We start from the raw sequence: 18,936 nt of genomic DNA on the forward strand, positions 1-18,936 counted from the left end.
ATCACAGGGACAGCTCACAGAGTGTGCGTCTTCTGCTGTGTTTATTCCATATCTTTTACTCTGAAATTTTAGAATATGATTACAGTGCATTCAATGGCGGCCCCCCCAAAAGATATGCCTCACCCTTCCTTTGGGAACATGGGGACGACACCTTATTTGAAAAGAGGAACTCTGAAGAGGCAATGAATTAGGATCTTGTGATATGATCATCCTGGACCTAGGGTGGATTCCAAACCCAGTGTCGGGTGTCCTTACAGGAGGCACAGACCTGTGGCACAGGAGTGAGGTGGAGCCTGGAGCCTGCAGCTCCAGGACACAGGGCACTGGGAGCTGGGAGCACCAGAGCCAAGGGGGAGCTTCCTAGATCCCTGTGACGCCCACCCCACTGTCTGAGAAACTTGGCATTTCTGTTGCTTGGATTTGTCACTGAGGCTCCAGGAAGCTACAACAGTTATTCAACATTTGGCTGACAATTCATAGCAGTAAGATAACCTGTTATGAGTTAATTATATCACATTATTTCATTCAAATTTGACATCACTGATTCTTCAATTTTCACAAAGGACTTGATGTTTCTGCTTTAGATTTAAGTAACACTAAGGTTTCCCAGATCCCTTTTGACCTTGGCTTCCTCCAATCCCACAGTTACTCTCTGCTGAATTTCTGTCACTTGAGCAACTTTGAGACCATCCACAAAGCTGTGAGGACTGGGTTTTCTGGACTAGACCAGCTAAGCAGCCTCAGCACCCCAGTCCTGGGAGTGGGGAGACACCAGATCTCCGTCCACTTGCTTGACACCTGTGCACCTTGCAAACAGTAGTGAGTACTCAGGAGGCTGTACCCCACGCCAAATCTGTAATGAGCACTTGGGAGGGCTGGACCACCTTGAGGACGGAGCACCATGAGAGCAAGGTGGAACAGTGCCCCACACTATTGCACTTGCTGCAGGCCTGAAGTCCAAGCGCGTCCACTGCCTTGCATTAGGAGTGGGTGGTGTGTCGTGACAAGTTCATGGGGTCTTTCATGACAGGCTCTTCCACTAGGATATCTGATACCCCTAGACATTCAGCACCGGTAGGACTATCACCCAATTTCCTCAAACCTCATTCAAAGTCTTTGGTTTGCCGAAGCTTCATTCAGTTAAAGGGAAGAATCAACCTCAGATTATTTTCTTACATAGATTCTATGGTCCAGGAGATCAGCAGCACCCTGCCACCTCCCAGTCCACCTCAAAGGGGGAGGGGCTATAATGGAGTATAACACAGCCATCAAAAATAGCGTCAAGTAATTCTTAATGACATGGGGGAAAGTTCTGTGTACACGCAGAGTAAAAAATGCAGGAGCAGCTTTGCTACACACTATGACCCAAACATGTGTAGACACAACTACACACACACAAAAAGGCCTCCATGTTCCCAAAAGCGGTGATTTGGTTATGGCCAGGTGGTGGGATAATGTACGAATTCTACTTTGTTAGCTACATCTTCAAGTGTGCTTCTGATAACCAAGTAACAGCTGGCGGCCAAGAGCCTTCCTTGTGGGAAGAGTACCCGCTCCAGAGGGCGGGGCTCATTTCAGAAGTGGTTTACAAATGCTACAAATTCATTCTGCAGAATCCCCTGGAGGTGCACAAGTCAGCAGATTCCTCCCTGGTCTCTCAAAAATGCTCTGGGGACCCCTGGGGCCCAAGGGGACTGGGGCAGCTCAGAAGATTCATGTGCCTTTCTCCACGGTGGAACACGAGAACCCGCTCGCTGCAGATGCAGAGCTGGGTTCTGGAAGGTGTCGGAAGATGATGTGTTGTTCCCAGCTCGCAGGCTCTCATACTGCTGCACAGGTATCTCAAGGCTGCAAAGAGAGCACACAGAGAGGGCCCAGCCCACGCTCCCCTCCCTGCTCTTTGTTTCCCCAGAGGCCAGAACAGCGCTTTCACAGAGCCCACAAAATGCCGAAATCTGGAATGGGAAGGTATTTGGGGGTTTTTCCGGGGATTGAAGTTGCCAGGTCAAACAGGCTCATGATGCAGTGCCATCAGCCCCAGGGCACTAACGGCCTCCAGCGCTGGACAGTCACGCATCATCACGGGGCGGGGGGCCTGGAGCGGCTGGGGAGCAGGCGGCTCTCAAGGGGTGCATCCAGAGGGTGGGCAGGGCGGGAGAACGTGTGTGGCTTACCCAAGCACATTCAATTACGACTTTGCTTTGGACAAGGAACAAATGTGTGTGGCTCTCAGAGGGTGGGAGGCGGAGGTGCTGAGGAGTGTGTACAAAGTGTGTGCTCCAACCTGAGTGCGCACCCCGAGCCGGCTGGAAGCCCCGCCCTGTTGCTGGCAGCCATGGGTGTTCAAAGGCTGGGACTACTGGGTAAAACAAGTGCGCCCCCTCTGACTCCCCCTCATGACTATGAGAACACAGCTGCCTTTAGCCGTGAACAGCCACAGCCTTCCGTCTCCAGACTTGCTGATCCTCCTAACCCGCCTGTGTGTTTCCAACACTGAATATTCTCACCTTCACAGAAGCTTAGGGGAGAACGCTCACCATTTTTCTCACGATTTCTTTCAAAAAGAGTTACAATGCTTCTGCCTCCCTACTCCCACAGACCTGGTGCTATCCGGTGCTTGTTAAGAGAAGAATCTGCCTGGAAAGTAGACCATACAGGCACTGTGGCCATATCGCCTGGACAAGAGGGGCGTATGCCGGGTAACTGAGGGACACACAGATGCCCCAGGACAGTGGCGGCCAGTGGAGCACAAGAGAAGACAGAAGGAGACCACAGGCAGCCACAGCCCCACGGAGGGCAGCAGACAGCTCAAGAGGCACACACGCCTGTGCCCTGTGTACACTCCCTTGAGGGCTTCCCAAGCACTACTCGCACACCCACCCAAAGCATGCTTTTGCTATGCTGGGACGCACGCCAGAGCAGAAGACAGTCTAAGTCTGGATTTGAGTACTGGTGCATCTGGCCAGTCTGACAGAAAGGCCCCTGGCAGCCAGGAGGGCACCCGGACACCCTGGGGCAGTCCCTGGAGCATGTGTCAGCCCATTTCTCCAACCCGGGAATCAGACGGCCCTGACGGGCTTCTGCTCACCTTTCAAATTACACTCAGGAAACACTGGCCACAGACAAGCACGTGACGACCTCTAGCAGTGAGTGACCAAACCTGCATTTTCATTTTCTGACTTTATCTCTGCTGAGGGGCTACTGTCTACAGAGGCTTCATAGCTAAAGGCTCCTGCAATTCCTTACTTTGTTGAAACTTCAGAATCTAACAGGAAACAGAACACGGAAGAGAAACCCATTCCTGAACAGGAGATGGCAGAGTACAAGGTGCTTGGGATTCCTTGAACAAATCTGACCACATTCTCCAAAATGCATCTCCTGTGATGTCTCCCAGAGCCTGGTGGACATATCCCACAGGGCTGTGTAACCCGGGGTGGTCAGGAAGACGTGAAGTTGGAAACTCGACTGCCAGGGTCCAAATCCACCCAGCTGGTGACCTCAGGGACTCACCCTTGCCGCACTCTGCCCAGCCCCCATCTAGGGAGAGCAAGCAGCACCACTCGCATCACAGGGGGTTTGCCTCGAGGACTGAATGAGCTCATCCGCCCTCCGTGCTCAGCAGTCCTGGGCACAGGGAAAGCCCTCCTTCCACGTGCATGAGGTCAGCTTCTATAACGGAACGAGACTGTATTACACATCATCCTAAGATAGACTTCAAGGTTTAAATTGTTGCCGACAGATGCAGCCCCCAGTACCCACAAACAGGCCCTGAGACAGGCTTCTGAGGCAACTTCTAGCAACAGATCACAAGAGACAGACACGCCAATTCAAATTCCACACTCATAGCAAACAATTTCCTACAGGTGATTCAAAAGATGACGATGTGACTCAAAAATTAGCTTTTCCAAACTGAACAAGCAAAAGCTGCAGGGGAGAAAGGCAGGCAGGCAGAGGCCACCCTCGTTACACAGCTAACAAAACGCCACCTAACGACGGCTCATGCTTCTTGTCTGCAGATTGTGGCAACTTCACTCAAAGCCACCTCACTTCACTTCTGCTTCGTGGCTTTCAAAGTGGAATGTAACTTTTCCTCAGACCCAGAGTAAAAATTTCTGGACGAACTAAGCAAATTGTTACCAGAAATGCAATCTTACACAAATGCTATTTCAGGGTAATCAGAAAACACAGAACATCTGGGTGGTATTTGCTAGCACAGAGAGGTCACCTTACTTACAGCCCAGCCACGCGGGGACTCGAGCCTGCATCTAGAACTGCAAACAGAGACCACTGCCTCGCTGTAGGTCCCAGCACGCTGGATTTTTATGTCTGGTTGGGAATGCTTCTAGAAGTGCGACACCACAGCGGTCTTTGGTCTTGCTCAGAGGTCCCAAGCCACAGGTGTTCTGATGCACACAGTAATTCCAAACTGGACTGAATTCAATTCCCATGGGTGGGCCCTGTCCCTGTTTACATGATAGGCCCTCAGCAGTGCTTTTTATAAGTCCTGGGCCAGGCGCATCCCCACAGAGAAGACAACAAAAGACAAATGAGGTAAACGGCTGCCTCCCTCCCTCACTGATGAAGTGCAGAGACCCGGAGGTCGGAACACTAAGACAGCCACATTCAGGAATTCATCTAATTGGCTTGGTGGGCTGATTTCAAGTATCTAGTCTCAGTAGATGTGTCTAATGGTCACTCATTTCTTAGGACTGCTGAGTGACTTACTAACATTCACTTACAGAGACATAAGAAGACAGAGAATGTCTACGCATGTTCTTGTATCAAAGTATGAACTAAAGTCCCCACTGTACAGTATTTTGAAAAAATTAATAATATCTGTTGACAGCTTGGTTTTCTTTACATAAAAAGAAATAAAATTGCTCAGTGCAATGTTGAAAGAGGAACTAGTTCTACCGAAGTATGTTTAATGAATACTTATATACACACAGAGACACACGCTCTTCTGTACACACGCGCCCCACAGGGACTTGCCGCTGGCCACTGCTCTTCCTCTTTCAGTCTTTCATTCCTCCTGGGAGATTCTATTTCACTTACAAATTAAGCCTGAGTCTAGGGCCAAACAAGGGAACACTGGGGCAGGGTTCCTAAGGCGTCAGACCACGCGTCACTCCAAAGGCGTTAGGTTTTAGGCACTGGTGAGGACATACTAGCTGCGTTAGGGTCCACACGTGATTAGTGAGTGTCCCGCTCACACGACTCCGGCGAGCACGCCCTTGTGTCCAGTCTCTTCCTGGGGACACAAGCACAAGGCGTCTGGCAGGGAACTCACTTCCTGGGTGGGCACCCCGGTGTTCTCCTGGATTAGTCTCTCCGCAGATTCTGGGGAGCCCCCCCTCCACGCTGCAGGGCAGTGCCGCTGGGAGACATCCCACAGGGAGGCACATGGAGGAGGGAAAGCCAGGACAGACGGCGGGAGGGCGTCCTCCTGCGGGCCCGCTTCCTGGACGCCTCTGTTGGAGAGCACTTCCTTCTCTTTGGAATTCCGCCACTTCATCCTTCTGTTCTGAAACCAAATTTTCACCTATGGGCAAAATAAGTGGACAAAGTGATGACTTATTCCAGGTTATTTCAGTTGGGCATTTTACATTGCACTTGGCTTCTACTACCCCCTCTTGAGAGTACTGATTTTGAGAGCCAACCTCACGAAGTCCTTGTGGTTTTTCAGGTATCTGAGCAATGACTTCAGTATGACACCCACAAACACACTTCTGAAACATCTGAAAGTCTGGTATCTTTCAAGCTGATTTAACTCTTTTACTTTTCAATTTTTAAAATTTATTTGAGATATAGTGCAGAGACAGACATATAGACAGATATATTCCATCCAATGGTTCACTTCCCAAATGTCCCCAACAGCAGGGGTGCGCTAGGGCCTGAGCCAAGTCCCCCACATGGTGGCAGGATCACACTATTTGGGCCATCACTGCTGCTCTCCAGGGTCGACAGTGGCAAAAAGCTGGACTCAGAAGAATGGAAACCAAATGACATGGGCACTTTTTTTTTTAAGATTTACTTTATTTATTTGAAAGTCAGGGTTATATAGAGAGAGGGAGAAACAGAGAGAGACAGATCTTCCATCCGCTGTTTTCACTCCTCAAATGGCCACGACAGCCCAGGTTGGGCCAGGCCAGAGCAAAGCCAGGAGTTTCATCCAGGACTCCCACATGGGTTCAGGGGCTCAAGCTCTTGGGCCATCTTGTGCTGCTTTCTCAGGTGCATTAGCAGGGAGCTGAGTCTGAAGCCGAGTAGCAGGGACATGAACCAGTGCCGATATGGGATGCTGGCGGTGCCTGCAGAGGCTTAACCTGGTATGCCACAATGCTGGCCCCAGGACACTAGGCCACACTCTCATTCTAACTTTAAACCTCATTTTGTTTGTGCTAAATTATTTATTTCAAGACAATGTTCTGAGGAGTAACAGCATCTGAGTGTTTATTTGCTACTAGGCAGGGTGGATTCTCTGATCTGATCCTCATGGTGGCTACCTGATACCATCACGGCACAGTAGGAAACCGTGCTCACGGTCAACAGCCAGGTCAATGGCCATGCTCAGCCCGAGCCCACGTCTGTGCAACTCCAGGCTCTGGTCAACAGATCACAGCAGGGCCTTCTGAGACCAGATGAAAGGCAGATTTCAGAATGCTTTGATAAAGTGCATGCTTTATACAGACTCCAAGTTTTGATTACTTCCAGGATTTATCAAACCATGATAATTAGGCTCAATAAATAATTGGTTGTAATTAAGCCAAAAGTGCTTATGATGTCGGTCCCTGACTTAGGCCAGCTTCCCCCACAGTCCCAGAAGCCCCTTTATCCACAGCAGGGCGGACTATGCCTGGGAAGGCTCCACACAGTTTCCTGACTCCCTAAGCACAGCCACCCTACTTCCTCTCTGCTACCCTGCACCCTCATCCTAACCATTTAGCAAACAAAAAGTCGAAAACATCCTACCTAAGAAATAAGTGACATTCAAGTGTATCAACCCACGATTTCTCTCAGTGAAGGAAAACATTCTCTCTTAGGTGGTCTTTGAAGATTAACAGAACAATTTCTTCATTCTTTCAACTTGATTGGCAGTGTTCAAAACATGGGCAAAAGAAACCAGCCCAGACAATCAAGAGTGGGAGATGGCAACCCCAGGCACGAGGCTGCGCACGAAGCTTTTCACCAGAAGACGGGAGGAGTGCACACCAGGTGCTGCTTCTGTCCGTGGCTTCTCCCAGGGACCAGGGGTTCCCAAGGGATCTTCCAGGAGATGGCAGTTTGTCCTCACTGGTGATTCTGGCCTTTCTATCACACGCATTGCTTTCATCTTTCCCTAGCTTTCCCAAGTATCCAGAGACATTTCGAGTGGTAGCACAACAGAAAAAATAAAAAGCCATCAGAGGAGTTCCCCACAATTAACAGCGTGGGGACAAATGCATACATTTGGGGGAAAATACACAAGCTGTATCTCTCCACAAATATGAAAGCAAATTCCAGATGCACTAAATACCTAAACATAAAAGGCAAGTCTATGAAAGTTCTACAAGAGCAGGATTTTTTTTTTTTTTTTGACAGGCAGAGTTAGACAGTGAGAGAGAGAGAGAGAGAGAAAGGTCTTCCTTTGCCTTGGTTCACCCCCAAATAGCCGCTACGGCCAGCACACTGTGCCAATCAGAAGCCAGGAGCCAGGTGCTTTCTCCTTGTCTCCCATGCGGGTACAGGGTCCAAGCACTTGGGCCATCCTCCACTGCCTTCCAGGGCCACAGCAGAGAGCTGGACTGGAAGAGGGGCAACTGGGACAGAATCTGGCGCCCCAAACGGGACTAGAACCTGGGGTGCCGGCGCCGCAGGCAGAGGATTAGCCTAGTGAGCCACAGCACCGGCCAGGATATTTTCTAAAGTGTAGCACAGAACACAGAGGCCACAAGGCAAAGACATGTCTGACCACTTGACAGTGAAAATTTCTGGACAAATAATCAGGCTGTAGCCCTATGGAAAGGATGCAGGCTGCCCAAAAGAATTACAAAAAGGGACTCGAAGAGATATTGGTACTTTCACATTCACTGCAAAATCAATCTTTTTTTTTTTTTTAATTTTTTTTTTTTTTTGACAGGCAGAGTGGACAGTGAGAGAGAGAGAGACAGAGAGAAAGGTCTTCCTTTGCCATTGGTTCACCCTCCAATGGCCGCCGCGGCCGGCGCGATGCGACCGGCGCACCGTGCTGATCCGATGGCAGGAGCCAGGAGCCAGGTGCTTTTCCTGGTCTCCCATGGGGTGCAGGGCCCAAGCACCTGGGCCATCCTCCACTGCACTCCCGGGCCACAGCAGAGGGCTGGCCTGGAAGAGGGGCAACCGGGACAGAATCCGGCGCCCCGACCGGGACTAGAACCCGGTGTGCCGGCGCCGCTAGGCGGAGGATTAGCCTAGTGAGCCGCAGCGCCGGCCTGCAAAATCAATCTTAACAGTGAAAAACTGTCAGCAGCCGAGTGTCCAGTGCCTAGGGCACACGAAACGTAGCCACTATACAGGGAATATCACACAGCCTTAAGAGAAAGGCTATCCTGACACCCTGAGGATGAACCTTGAGGGCGTGGTGCCACGGGGAACAAAGCAAAAGGTGCACGACTCCGTCATGAGACACCCCACCCCAGGACTCGTCACGGGAACAGAAAGCAGTGGGGAGCTTTCCAGGGGCTATCAAAAGGGGAAATGGGGGGGTTACTCTTAATGGATACAGAGTTGCAGTTTTGGAAGCAAAAAAAAAAAATTCTAGAGATGGATGATGTTAATGTTGTCATGCCATGCGAATGAACTCTGTGTGACTAAACACTTTTCAAACAGGTTAAAGTGGTAATCATTATTTACCACACTAAAAGGAGTTTGCCACATCTGTAGTGAGAAAATGTTTCTGTCAATAAAATTCCAAGTATTTTAATTAACAGCCTAAATCACTGCTACACATCAACAAAAAGACAACTTAATTTAAAAAGAAAACGAATATAGCCACCTTCACAGATACAAAAGGACAGGAAAACCATGAACGGCCTTGCAAATTCTGGTCATTAGGAAAACTAAAATTAAAAAATTGGCCGGTGCCACGGCTCACTAGGCTAATCCTCCGCCTTGTGGCGCCGGCACACCAGGTTCTAGTCCCGGTCGGGGCGCCGGATTCTGTTCTGGTTGCCCCTCTTCCAGTCCAGCTCTCTGCTGTGGCCCGGGAATGCAGTGGAGGATGGCCCAAGTGCTTGGGCCCTGCACCCCATGGGAGACCAGGAGAAGCACCTGGCTCCTGCCTTCGGATCAGCACGGTGCGCCGGCCGCAGCGCGCCGGCCGTGGCGGCCATTGGAGGGTGAACCAAGGCAAAGGAAGACCTTTCTCTCTGTCTCTCTCTCTCACTGTCCACTCTGCCTGTCAAAAAATAAAAAATAAATAAAATAAAAAATTATGAACACCATCACCTAGTGTCTGCACAAAGGGACTTTGTTAACAAAAGGGAAGTAGTTCAGCATGCAATCTGATACAATACTGTACTGGGGGTGGGATTTTTAATCTGTCACAACTGAAAATGGATGGAGAAAGTGTATGGCCCAGCAGGTGAGGAGCCTGCATTTCACACTGGAGTGCCCGGGGCAGGTCCTGGTTCTGTCCCGATCCAAACTTCTAACATGCACCCTGGGAGGTGGTGGTGATTCCTCACATAGCTGAGTCCCTGATGCCCAAGTGGGAGACATGGAGTGCATTCCTAGCCCCCAGGTTCAGCCTGCCCAGTTCCAGCCATAAAGGCATTTGGGGAATGAACCAGCAGATGGGAGCTATCTCTTTCTCAAATAAATAATAACAATAGTAATAAAATATGTAACAGCTATATGAACCTTAATATAAATCCCACTTCTAGTTCCCTAGCTTACAAAAATAAAGTGCATGAAGATATGTAACGGTGAAAACTGGAAGCAACCTAAAGTTCACTGGTGACACACCCAGGTGCTTGTTTACTACGAGGCAGAGAAAGGATGAAGTCAGCCTGGATGCGCTGGCGTGGAAGGGGACAAGCAAAGCCCAAAACAACCCATCGTGAGCAGCAGCGCTCTTGGAAGTGGTGGCTATGCCCCATCAGTGGGATGGATAAACCGTGACACCACCCAGCAGAGAGCACAAGTGAGCTACTGCCACAAGACACATGAGGAACTGCATCAAGTTCATGCTGTGTACCAGAAACCAGAACATGTACGGAATGCCAGGAAAACAGGCACAGCTACTCAGTGCTGTTAGCAATCTCTGGACAGAGCAGTGAGGGCTGGGGGTGGACGGCTGGGGCCTTCTGTGTGCTGGTTTTCCCAGAGATTGCGCTGCTCTCCAAACAGCTGCAAAGGACGATCCCATTTTCATCCAAATACACACATTCTGGGTCCCAGCTCTGTCACTGACACAGACAGGTAACAAAAGCAGCTACCATCATAGGGTCTGTGTGAGGCTCAAACGACAGAATGTCTGGGCACGTGGCAAGTGTCAGGCAAGTGTGTGTGCTACCTGTGCACATATAAGACACATAAATTCATGCTTAAAAGAACACATGACGTGCCTGCACATGTAAGTAAAAGCCACACATAAATGACAGCAGTGCCCAAGGAGGGGAGTAACCAGGGTTGCCATTTCCGACTTCCTCATTTCCCATTAGTTTGGATCTACCATGGTAAATACTGTGCGTTAAGTGTGCAGTGGATATATACGTGGAAACAAGAAACTGTGAGGTTACTTCTAAGATGCTCCACAAGTCCATTCAGACTAAAAGGCATCCATTCCCGCGGCAACTGGCTTCTGAACATGGACTGATTACGGTGTGAAACTGTGTGCCCGTGGACGGGAACTGGAGTCCGCATACGCACGAGAAACGCTGGCTTTGCGGAGGTAGGGCTATTATCCACCCCCACCCCCGCCCCGCCAACCTGTTTTCGTATGGTTGCTGTATTCTCCTGATGGGAGTCTCCTTGGAGGAACGTGACCTGGAGGACTGGAGCTCTCACGCCTCCTCTGAGCACCGTCATGGAACCGCCATGTTCCACCTGTTCACACCTGCAGCACCACACACTGCACCTCCCCCACCCACCTGTCTCCTGCCCTCTGTCTGGGGGCTTCTCCTCCAAGCTCTTAGGGGCAGCAAGGCCTGGGAGCCTGTGAGGCCCTCACTGGGCCACAGTTCCCCCAGGGCGCATGGACCATCCCACACCACCCTCTTGGATCTGGTGACTCACATTAGGCTCCATGGGGCACAGAGTTTGAGATCTGCACACTCAGCTCACATGACAGCCTGTAACATACGGGGCTCCGCATGTCACACGCCATAGTCTTATGACATCATCTAACTTTCTGTGCCCTTGCATTGGTGTGCAAGCAGCTGGGCGCATGGAGTGTTGTCCCCAGTATTCATCAACGCTCCCTCCCCTGCTCACTAGCATGTGACCATCAAGAGAGCTCCTGCCTTATCTGTCATACACACAAAATCACTGGGAAACACACAGAACTCCTGTTTCCTCCTGGTTTTGTAAGAAACTGAGGCACAGAGCAACCAGGTATGGTAAACACTCATCAACAGCACACAGGCCACAGACAGGGATGTGGGCCACACACCCCCAGCCTCTCAACAAACAGCTCCCTACTACCGAGAAGGTGGGCAGCCATGGGCGAGACCACTTCCCTGGGGGAGGAAGGGTGGGGAAGAAGAGTGTCCTCCCACCAAAGCCGGCTGCAGCGAGGCGCAAAGTTCAAACCAGGTCTCCCGCAGCGAGCAGCAGCAGACACGGCCAGAAAGACAGGGCCTCTGTGGGCCCTTCAGTCCCTTCGTGCCAATTCAGAAACTCCAGGAACCCCCGCCTGGAAAGCAGAGAACCTGCCGACGCCAGCTGCCACCAAGCCCTCCGGTCAGAGGCCCTTGCACAGTGAATGCTCTGTACAACTGTGCACGGCAGCTCAAGACTCCAGAGAACACTACTCCACAGTCAGGCTGCCTGGGTGGGGACCAGCTCCACAGCAGCTCTGGCACAGGACACCTGGTCTATGTTCAGTTCTCTCTACTTCTTCATCTTCAAAATGGGTACGGAGGCTGGCATTGTGGCATAGTGGGTAAATAGGGGCAGCAGTTCAAGTCCCGGCTGCTCCACTTCCGATCCAGCTCCCTGCTAATGGCCTGGGGAAAGCAGAGGAGGATGGCCTAAGTGTCTGGGCTACTGTCACCCAGGTGGGAGACCAGAAAAAGTGCCTGTCTTCAGCCCAGCCCAGCCTTGACCACTGAGGCCATCTGGGGAGTGAATTGGTGGATGGAAAGTTCCTCTCTCCCTCTCTCCCTCTCTCTCTGTAACTGTGAATTTCAAATAAATAAATCTTTTTTTAAAAAAAAAGAACGAAACTCAATTTAAAAAAGCAGATATGGTTCTGGTGCTTATTTCACACCATGACGACAGGGAGGATCAGTCAAATGCTAGGGCTTTATGGTGTGAGTTGCTTTTAGCAGGCCAAACTTTCAATATAGCACAAAGGCACTTCAAAAGTGTTTTTGGAAAATAAAATTTAAAAATAAGTAGTAAAAAAAATTGAAATCCATGTATGGAGAGATCTTCAAAAAGTTCACAGAGGGTCAGACATTTGGCACAGCAGTTAGGATGCCAACCTGAACATTCATGTCCCAGATGAAAAGGCTAGATTCAAGTCCTAGCTCCACTCATCCCAGCTTCCTGGTGATGCACACCTTGCGACACAACATGACACGACATGAGATGACATGGCACGACATGAGATGACATGACACGACATGAGATGACATGGCACGACATGAGATGACATGACACGACATGAGATGACATGACACGACATGAGATGACATGGCACGACATGAGATGACATGACACGACATGAGATGACATGGCACGACATGAGATGACATGACACGACATGAGATGACATGGCACGACATGAGATGACATGACACGACATGAGATGACATGACACGACATGAGATGACATGACACAATGGCGAGTTATAGCTCAAGTGCTTGGGTCTGTGCTACCCATGCGGGAGACCCAGATGGAGTTCCCAGATTCTAGCTTCAGCCTGGCCAAGCCCTGGCTGTTCCAAACATTTGGAGAGTGAACCAGCAGAGGGGAAATCTCTGTCTCTCAGCCTTTCAAATAATTTTTTTAAAAAATTCATGGAAAATACGCATTATGGAAAAACGAGGCATGGATTTCAACCTTTCGAAGTTCCTTCACGTTCTGTACCCTTAAGTTCAGAACGTCTGATTCACGTCTCATGAAGCAGCAATGCACAACCATGATGTGCGTGTGTCGCCATGTGGAGTGACGTTCACTACTGGACACAGAAGAGCACCAGCTAGTGACGTCCATTAAGCACATTCCTGAGTCTACCATGCTTTCACTCTGAACTGGAAAGGAAGGGGAGGATGAGAGACGCTCCCACTTTTGTGACGGATTAGTTTGTTTCTGCAAACTGAGCAAACAACATAGGAAATAAAGTTTGTACCTAAGCTTTTCTCTTCATTTGGAAAAAAAACCTAGTGGCAAAAACCCGGCTCTCAGCAAACAGACCCATTTCCACACAGAAACCAGGATACACACTTCCACCCATTAAAACAGCATGAAAAGAACCCCGAGGACGCTCGGGGTTCAGCACTGAGCAAGTGAGGCGGTTTCTGGTGCTGATTCAGCACTCGGACAGCGAACAGCTCTCTGCCCACTGGTACCTGAGACTCCTTGAGCCCCAAGGTGGCAGCCAGCTTTTTCCGGTCAGTTTTGCTGATGTATTTCTGCTTCTGGAACATCTTCTCCAGGGCCTTCCTCTGGTCCTCAGAAAAGACAGCTCTTCTTAAAATGCCCCTGCGGGCTTTGGAGTTGGAGTCCTGCGTCAGGACTGGCAGCACGTTCTCTTCTCCTAGGGCAGGAAGGAGACAAAAGCCAGACAGTGTCAGAGAGAAGCCCCGCTCCGCCTGCAGCCGAACCGGCACCGGCTCGCCTCTGAGCTCTGCACACCCCGAAGCCATGTCCCTTAGCCTCCTTTTGGTTATGGGCCCCTTTGTAATCTATATAAATACTTGCCGCTCCCAACTTGTGCTCTGTGGCACAGTCCACAGTCACAGGTCCCAGAAGCCCAGGTAGAACACACAGCAGGTGATGTGAACACATCTCCAATTCCCCACCTTCTTATTCATTCAAATCCTTTTGTCAACAAATTTGAGAGTACTTCACCAGGCGCCAAGCCCCCTGCTCAGTGGTCCAGATGGAGAAATAAAACAGACGTGTGTCGTCACCCCGACTGCCTGGAAGATCTTACGGACAAGCATCCCCAAGCTGGGAGCTTTGGGAGCACGGGACAAAAGACCTGACCTGAGTCTAGGATGCCGGGGCCAGCTTGCAAGAGCCAGCAGATTAACTCTAAGAACCGAAGGCAGGACTGGGGGACCGTGAAGGCTGCCCCAGAGGGCCCTGGCTGTAGGCTCCTGGAGAGCAGGCACAGTCACTCTCTCATCTGCCTCCCCACAATGCATCCAAACCCAGCCCCCACGTTCTGGGAGTCACAAGCACTCGTCACTCATTTGGTGTCTCAGGCATGGCAGGCAGCACCACAGCGCCCCCCCCCCCCGGGTGTCCTACCGATGCCCCACAGCCCCTGCATGTGTTGCACTGCACACAGGGGAGCCAAGACGCCAAGCTCCCATCCTGACTGTCCAGTTAGTCCAGGGGAGGCAGAAAGAGAGAGGCAAAGCCGGGCTGACATCAGAGCTAGATCTGCAGATGTATGTGCCTCGTGTTGAAGCAGGAAGAGGCCGTGGGCCAATGACTGGGGCAGACTCAGGAAGCCAATCAAGTGCATGGACACAGATTCCCCCCAGAGCCTCCAGCTGCCTCCTGGGTGTTAGCACTGCAGACCTGTTCAGGCTGCCACCGTCTGCACATACGAGGGAGGCAGTGAGGATGTGTGGTTCTCAGACACACAGTCTATGGTAGTGATCTGCTCCAGCAGCAGCAAGAAACCAGCACACTGGGCACCAGACCCTCCCAGGCCGCTGCTGAGAAAGCCAAACAGCACACGGCCCTTGGCCGAGAGCTACCCCTCCTCCTGGGAGAACGGACACACCGTGGCCCAAGCACTAGGAGAGCAGCAGGTGTGAGTTATACCTGTGCCTGGCACACGGGCACTCAGGAAATCCTGAGCTCAGAGCAAACAGGCAGGCACAGTCACGTCTAAAACAACACATGGGCTGGCACTGGGGTGAAGCAGGTAAAGCCAACGCCTGCAATGCCGGCATCCCACAAGGGTGCTGGTTCATGTCCCTGCTGCTCTACTTCCAATCCAGCACCCTGCTAATGCCTTGGAAACAGCAGCGGAAGATGGGCCAGTGCCAGGGCCACTGCACCCATGGGGGACTGGAAGAAGCTCTTGGCTCCTGGCTCCAGCCTGGTCATTGCAGCCATGTAGGGAGTAAACCAGCTGATGGAAGTGTACCTGCTCACTCGCTCGCTCTCTTACTCTTTCAAATAAATAAATAAATCTTTTAAAAAATTTTAGGGGCCAGCACTGTGGCATAGCAGGTAAAGCTATGGTCTGCAGCACCAGCATCCCATAAGTGTGCCAGTTCAAGTCCTGAATGCTCCACTTGCAATCCAGCTCCCTGTTAATGGCCTGGAAAAGCAATACAAGATAGCCCAAGTCCTTGGGGCCCTGCACCACATGGTAGATGCAGAAGAAGCTCCTGGTGCCTGGCGTCAGATCAGTCCAGCTCCGGCCATTGCAGCCAGTGGGGGAGTAAACCAGTGAATAGAAGACCACTCTCCCTCTGCCTCTCCCTCTCCCTAACTCTTTCAGATAAATAAATACATAAATCTTTTGAAAAATGTAAAAATAAAAAAGATAGATAAAGAAAGAACCATGGCCAATCCAGGCTCAGTGGCCGCCAGTCCAGGAACTCTGAGGCAGAGAGGATGACACGGGTACAGGGAACAGCAAGGGGCCTGCAGACTGTGCAAAGGCAAGAGCAGAGGTGCAACCAGCAACCTGGAGGTGGGCTTGGTTCCACCATAGGGGAGCTGCCTATGCCAAAATATCACCAGCCACCTTGTACATATATACAAGTTTCAGGCGTTAAAAAATAAATAATTTAGATTAATCCATCCAGATTTTAAAATTGGAAGGTTTTATGTGCAATCCAGGTTTCTGACCATTCCCTCAAAGGCAACAGCATGGAGTTTACAACTCAGGGTTCAACCTCCCACAAAACACAACCCGCAGAGTAGCAGGGGCTCCTTGAGGTGGAGCAGGCACCCCTGACTTCCCAGTGGTCATCATGCTCAGGGCAGGGCAGGCTGGGCCTGGAAGACATGAGGGCACTGGGCACAGAGATTATGGAGTGGACAGGAGCTGATCACAGGGAACTGCAGAGGTCTGGGACGTCACCTGGCAGGAAGGGAAGATGGTGGAGATGTCGATGCTTAGGGCAGGAGTGGCAACAGGGCACCCACTGAGTGCTGAGTCTGCAGTGACACTAGCTCCGTGTGTAGCCACAATGCACACGATTTCCTTTAATCCTCCAAACCATGCCCTGAAAACCATCATTCTCTCCATTTTACAGATATAAAATGAAGCAAAGTAAGTAACTTTGTCCAAGTCCACATGGCACTGGTTGCAAATCCAGTAAGCCTACTCCAAAGCAAACCTTTCACCACCACCACACCACTGCCTTGTATTTAGGAAGATGCCAATCAAGCTGGCCACTTCTGCTTCTGTGACACTTCCCTATACTTCTAGCAGGTTATAAACAGGCTCTCCCTGGCTCTCCCCTCATTCCAGTTCACCTTACCACCACAACATCACTCACTGCCTCCCCTCCGTGCCTCCCTTCTACAGGGCAGCAATGCCGTAGCCCAGGGGTGCTGAACCCACTCCCCCGTGTGATCCAGGTTATTCCTATGGCACTCATGAGTTTTGGAAATCATGTCTCAACCTCCAGTCTGCATGTCTCAAACGGCAGGGCAGTGCTGGTCACGCCCTCCTGCAGCCCCTCCAGAGCACAGAGGGGCCCTATGGTCTTCCTAGACATCAGCCCAAGCAGAGCTACTGCTGGGTCCTGCCTTCCCACCACAGCAACCCAGCAGAAGCCTGCCTGTCAGTGGCGCTCAGCAACGTGTGAGGTGCCAGATTCACTGGAGCTCGACTGAAGCTTTGCAGCAGCTGGCTTCACACCATGCCCACTCCCTGCTGCCCACAGGCATGCCCAGGACCGCCCTGTGCCCCCCTTAGCTGCTCGTCCCACCTGGGATGGGCCTCGCTTGGTCTCCTGTCCTGGTCCAGCCTCTGCTCCCAATCTGCCCACATGCATGCCCAGGACCGCCCTGTGCCCCCCTTAGCTGCTCGTCCCACCTGGGATGGGCCTCGCTTGGTCTCCTGTCCTGGTCCAGCCTCTGCTCCCAATCTGAGCTGCCTGGGATTCCAGCAGGCCGCGGAGAGCCATGGAAGGCCCCTTCTAATAAGCCATGCTGTCTAAGGGCTGCTTTCTGTGATAGTCCAGGTGTGCAAAGCACCTCTGAACCAGCTCTGGAGACTACAGCCACCCTTTCTGAAATAAATTCTCCATTCCTTTTACAAGGACTCAGCAGCTTCTCAGAGCTGGAGGAGCCAGGAGGTCATCTGTCCAGTCTGGGCCTTTCCCACAAGCTGGCTAAAATGCCATCACCAACTGTTTCTTCCAGCATCCATGCATCTCTCTCTCTCCTCAAATGGGGGTGGATTTTGCCCTTGGCTCATCCTGTCCTTATGGTTGCTATGTCTGTCTCCTGCCTTCAAAGAGTTCTCCTCACCCCTATCTTGTGCAGCCATATGCAATTTCTGTTTATTTGAAGTCTGGAGAGAATTGCTACAGCATTAGCTTAACCTGCCTTAAGTGTTACAGTAAATTTCAGAGACAGGCATTTGGCATGGTACCTGCCATGCCACTTGGAATACTTTCCTCTCATACTAGAGTGCTGATGTGGGCGTCCCGGCTCAAGTGCATCCCGGGAGGCAGTTTAAGTGCTTGGGTCCCTACCACCTACATGGGAGACCTAGATCAAGTTCTGTGTTCTGTCTAGCCCAATAGCACCTGTTATGAGCTATCAGGAAGCGAGTCAGCAAATGGAAGATCTCTCTCTCTCGATACCTCTCTCTCTGCCTTTCAAATAAAGTGAAAATAATAATTTTTTTAAAAGTCTACCCTCCAGTCTCCCACACAACCTGGTGCAGGGTTTGCTATATGACAATACTTAACAGGCTGATTTCTAGAAATGCATCCCGCAAATGAAGCCCAAATTTAATGTCTACTAATTCCACTCACTGGTCTCAAGCTCACTCTTTAAAGCTATACTGCATTGATGTGCTGTACACTGAGGCTTAATGCTATAACGAGTACTCAAACAGTATATTTCACTTTGTGTTTCTATGGGGGTGCAAACGATTGAAATCTTTACTTAATGTACACTAAACTGATCTTCTGTAAAAAAAAAAAAAAAAAAAAAAGAAATTATCAATTCCCAACTTGACTCTCACTGGGATTAAACATGACAATAGGTCTGATCTGATTTCATCATGATTTAAAAAAAAAATCATCTATTATTTTTCACTTTATGTTTCTGTGTGGGAACAAACTGTTGAAATCCTTACTTAAGGTATACTAAGCTGATCTTCTGTATATTAAGATAATCGAAAATGAATCTTGATGTGAATGGAAGGGGAGAGGGAGTGGGAAAGGGGAGGGTTGTGGGTGGGAGGGACGGTATGGGGGGGAAAGCCATTGTAACCCATGAGTCGTACTTTGGAAATTTATATTCATTAAATAAAAGATAAAAAAAAATTAAAAAAAAATAAAGCTATACTGCATTGAGTGAATCTAAGT

The 18,936-nt window shown here is 50.4% G+C and overlaps 1 protein-coding gene across 1 annotated transcript in view; it reads right to left on the reverse strand.

Moving 5' to 3' along the window:
- Positions 1–4,905: 4,905 nt before the first annotated feature.
- The window catches only part of DBX2 (developing brain homeobox 2), a 33,802-nt gene continuing 19,771 nt past the window's right edge, over positions 4,906–18,936 (reverse strand). The window contains exons 3-4 of the mRNA XM_051850990.3: positions 13,759–13,946; positions 4,906–5,542 (exon numbers count right to left, since the gene is read on the reverse strand). Coding sequence (XP_051706950.3) covers positions 5,210–5,542; positions 13,759–13,946 — 521 coding nt within the window. The 3' untranslated portion in view covers positions 4,906–5,209. The remainder of the gene's footprint in view (positions 5,543–13,758; positions 13,947–18,936) is intronic.

This window comes from Oryctolagus cuniculus, chromosome 9, assembly GCF_051225735.1.
Source record: "Oryctolagus cuniculus isolate XC-2025 breed Fujian yellow rabbit chromosome 9, ASM5122573v1, whole genome shotgun sequence".
Taxonomy (NCBI): domain Eukaryota; kingdom Metazoa; phylum Chordata; class Mammalia; order Lagomorpha; family Leporidae; genus Oryctolagus; species Oryctolagus cuniculus.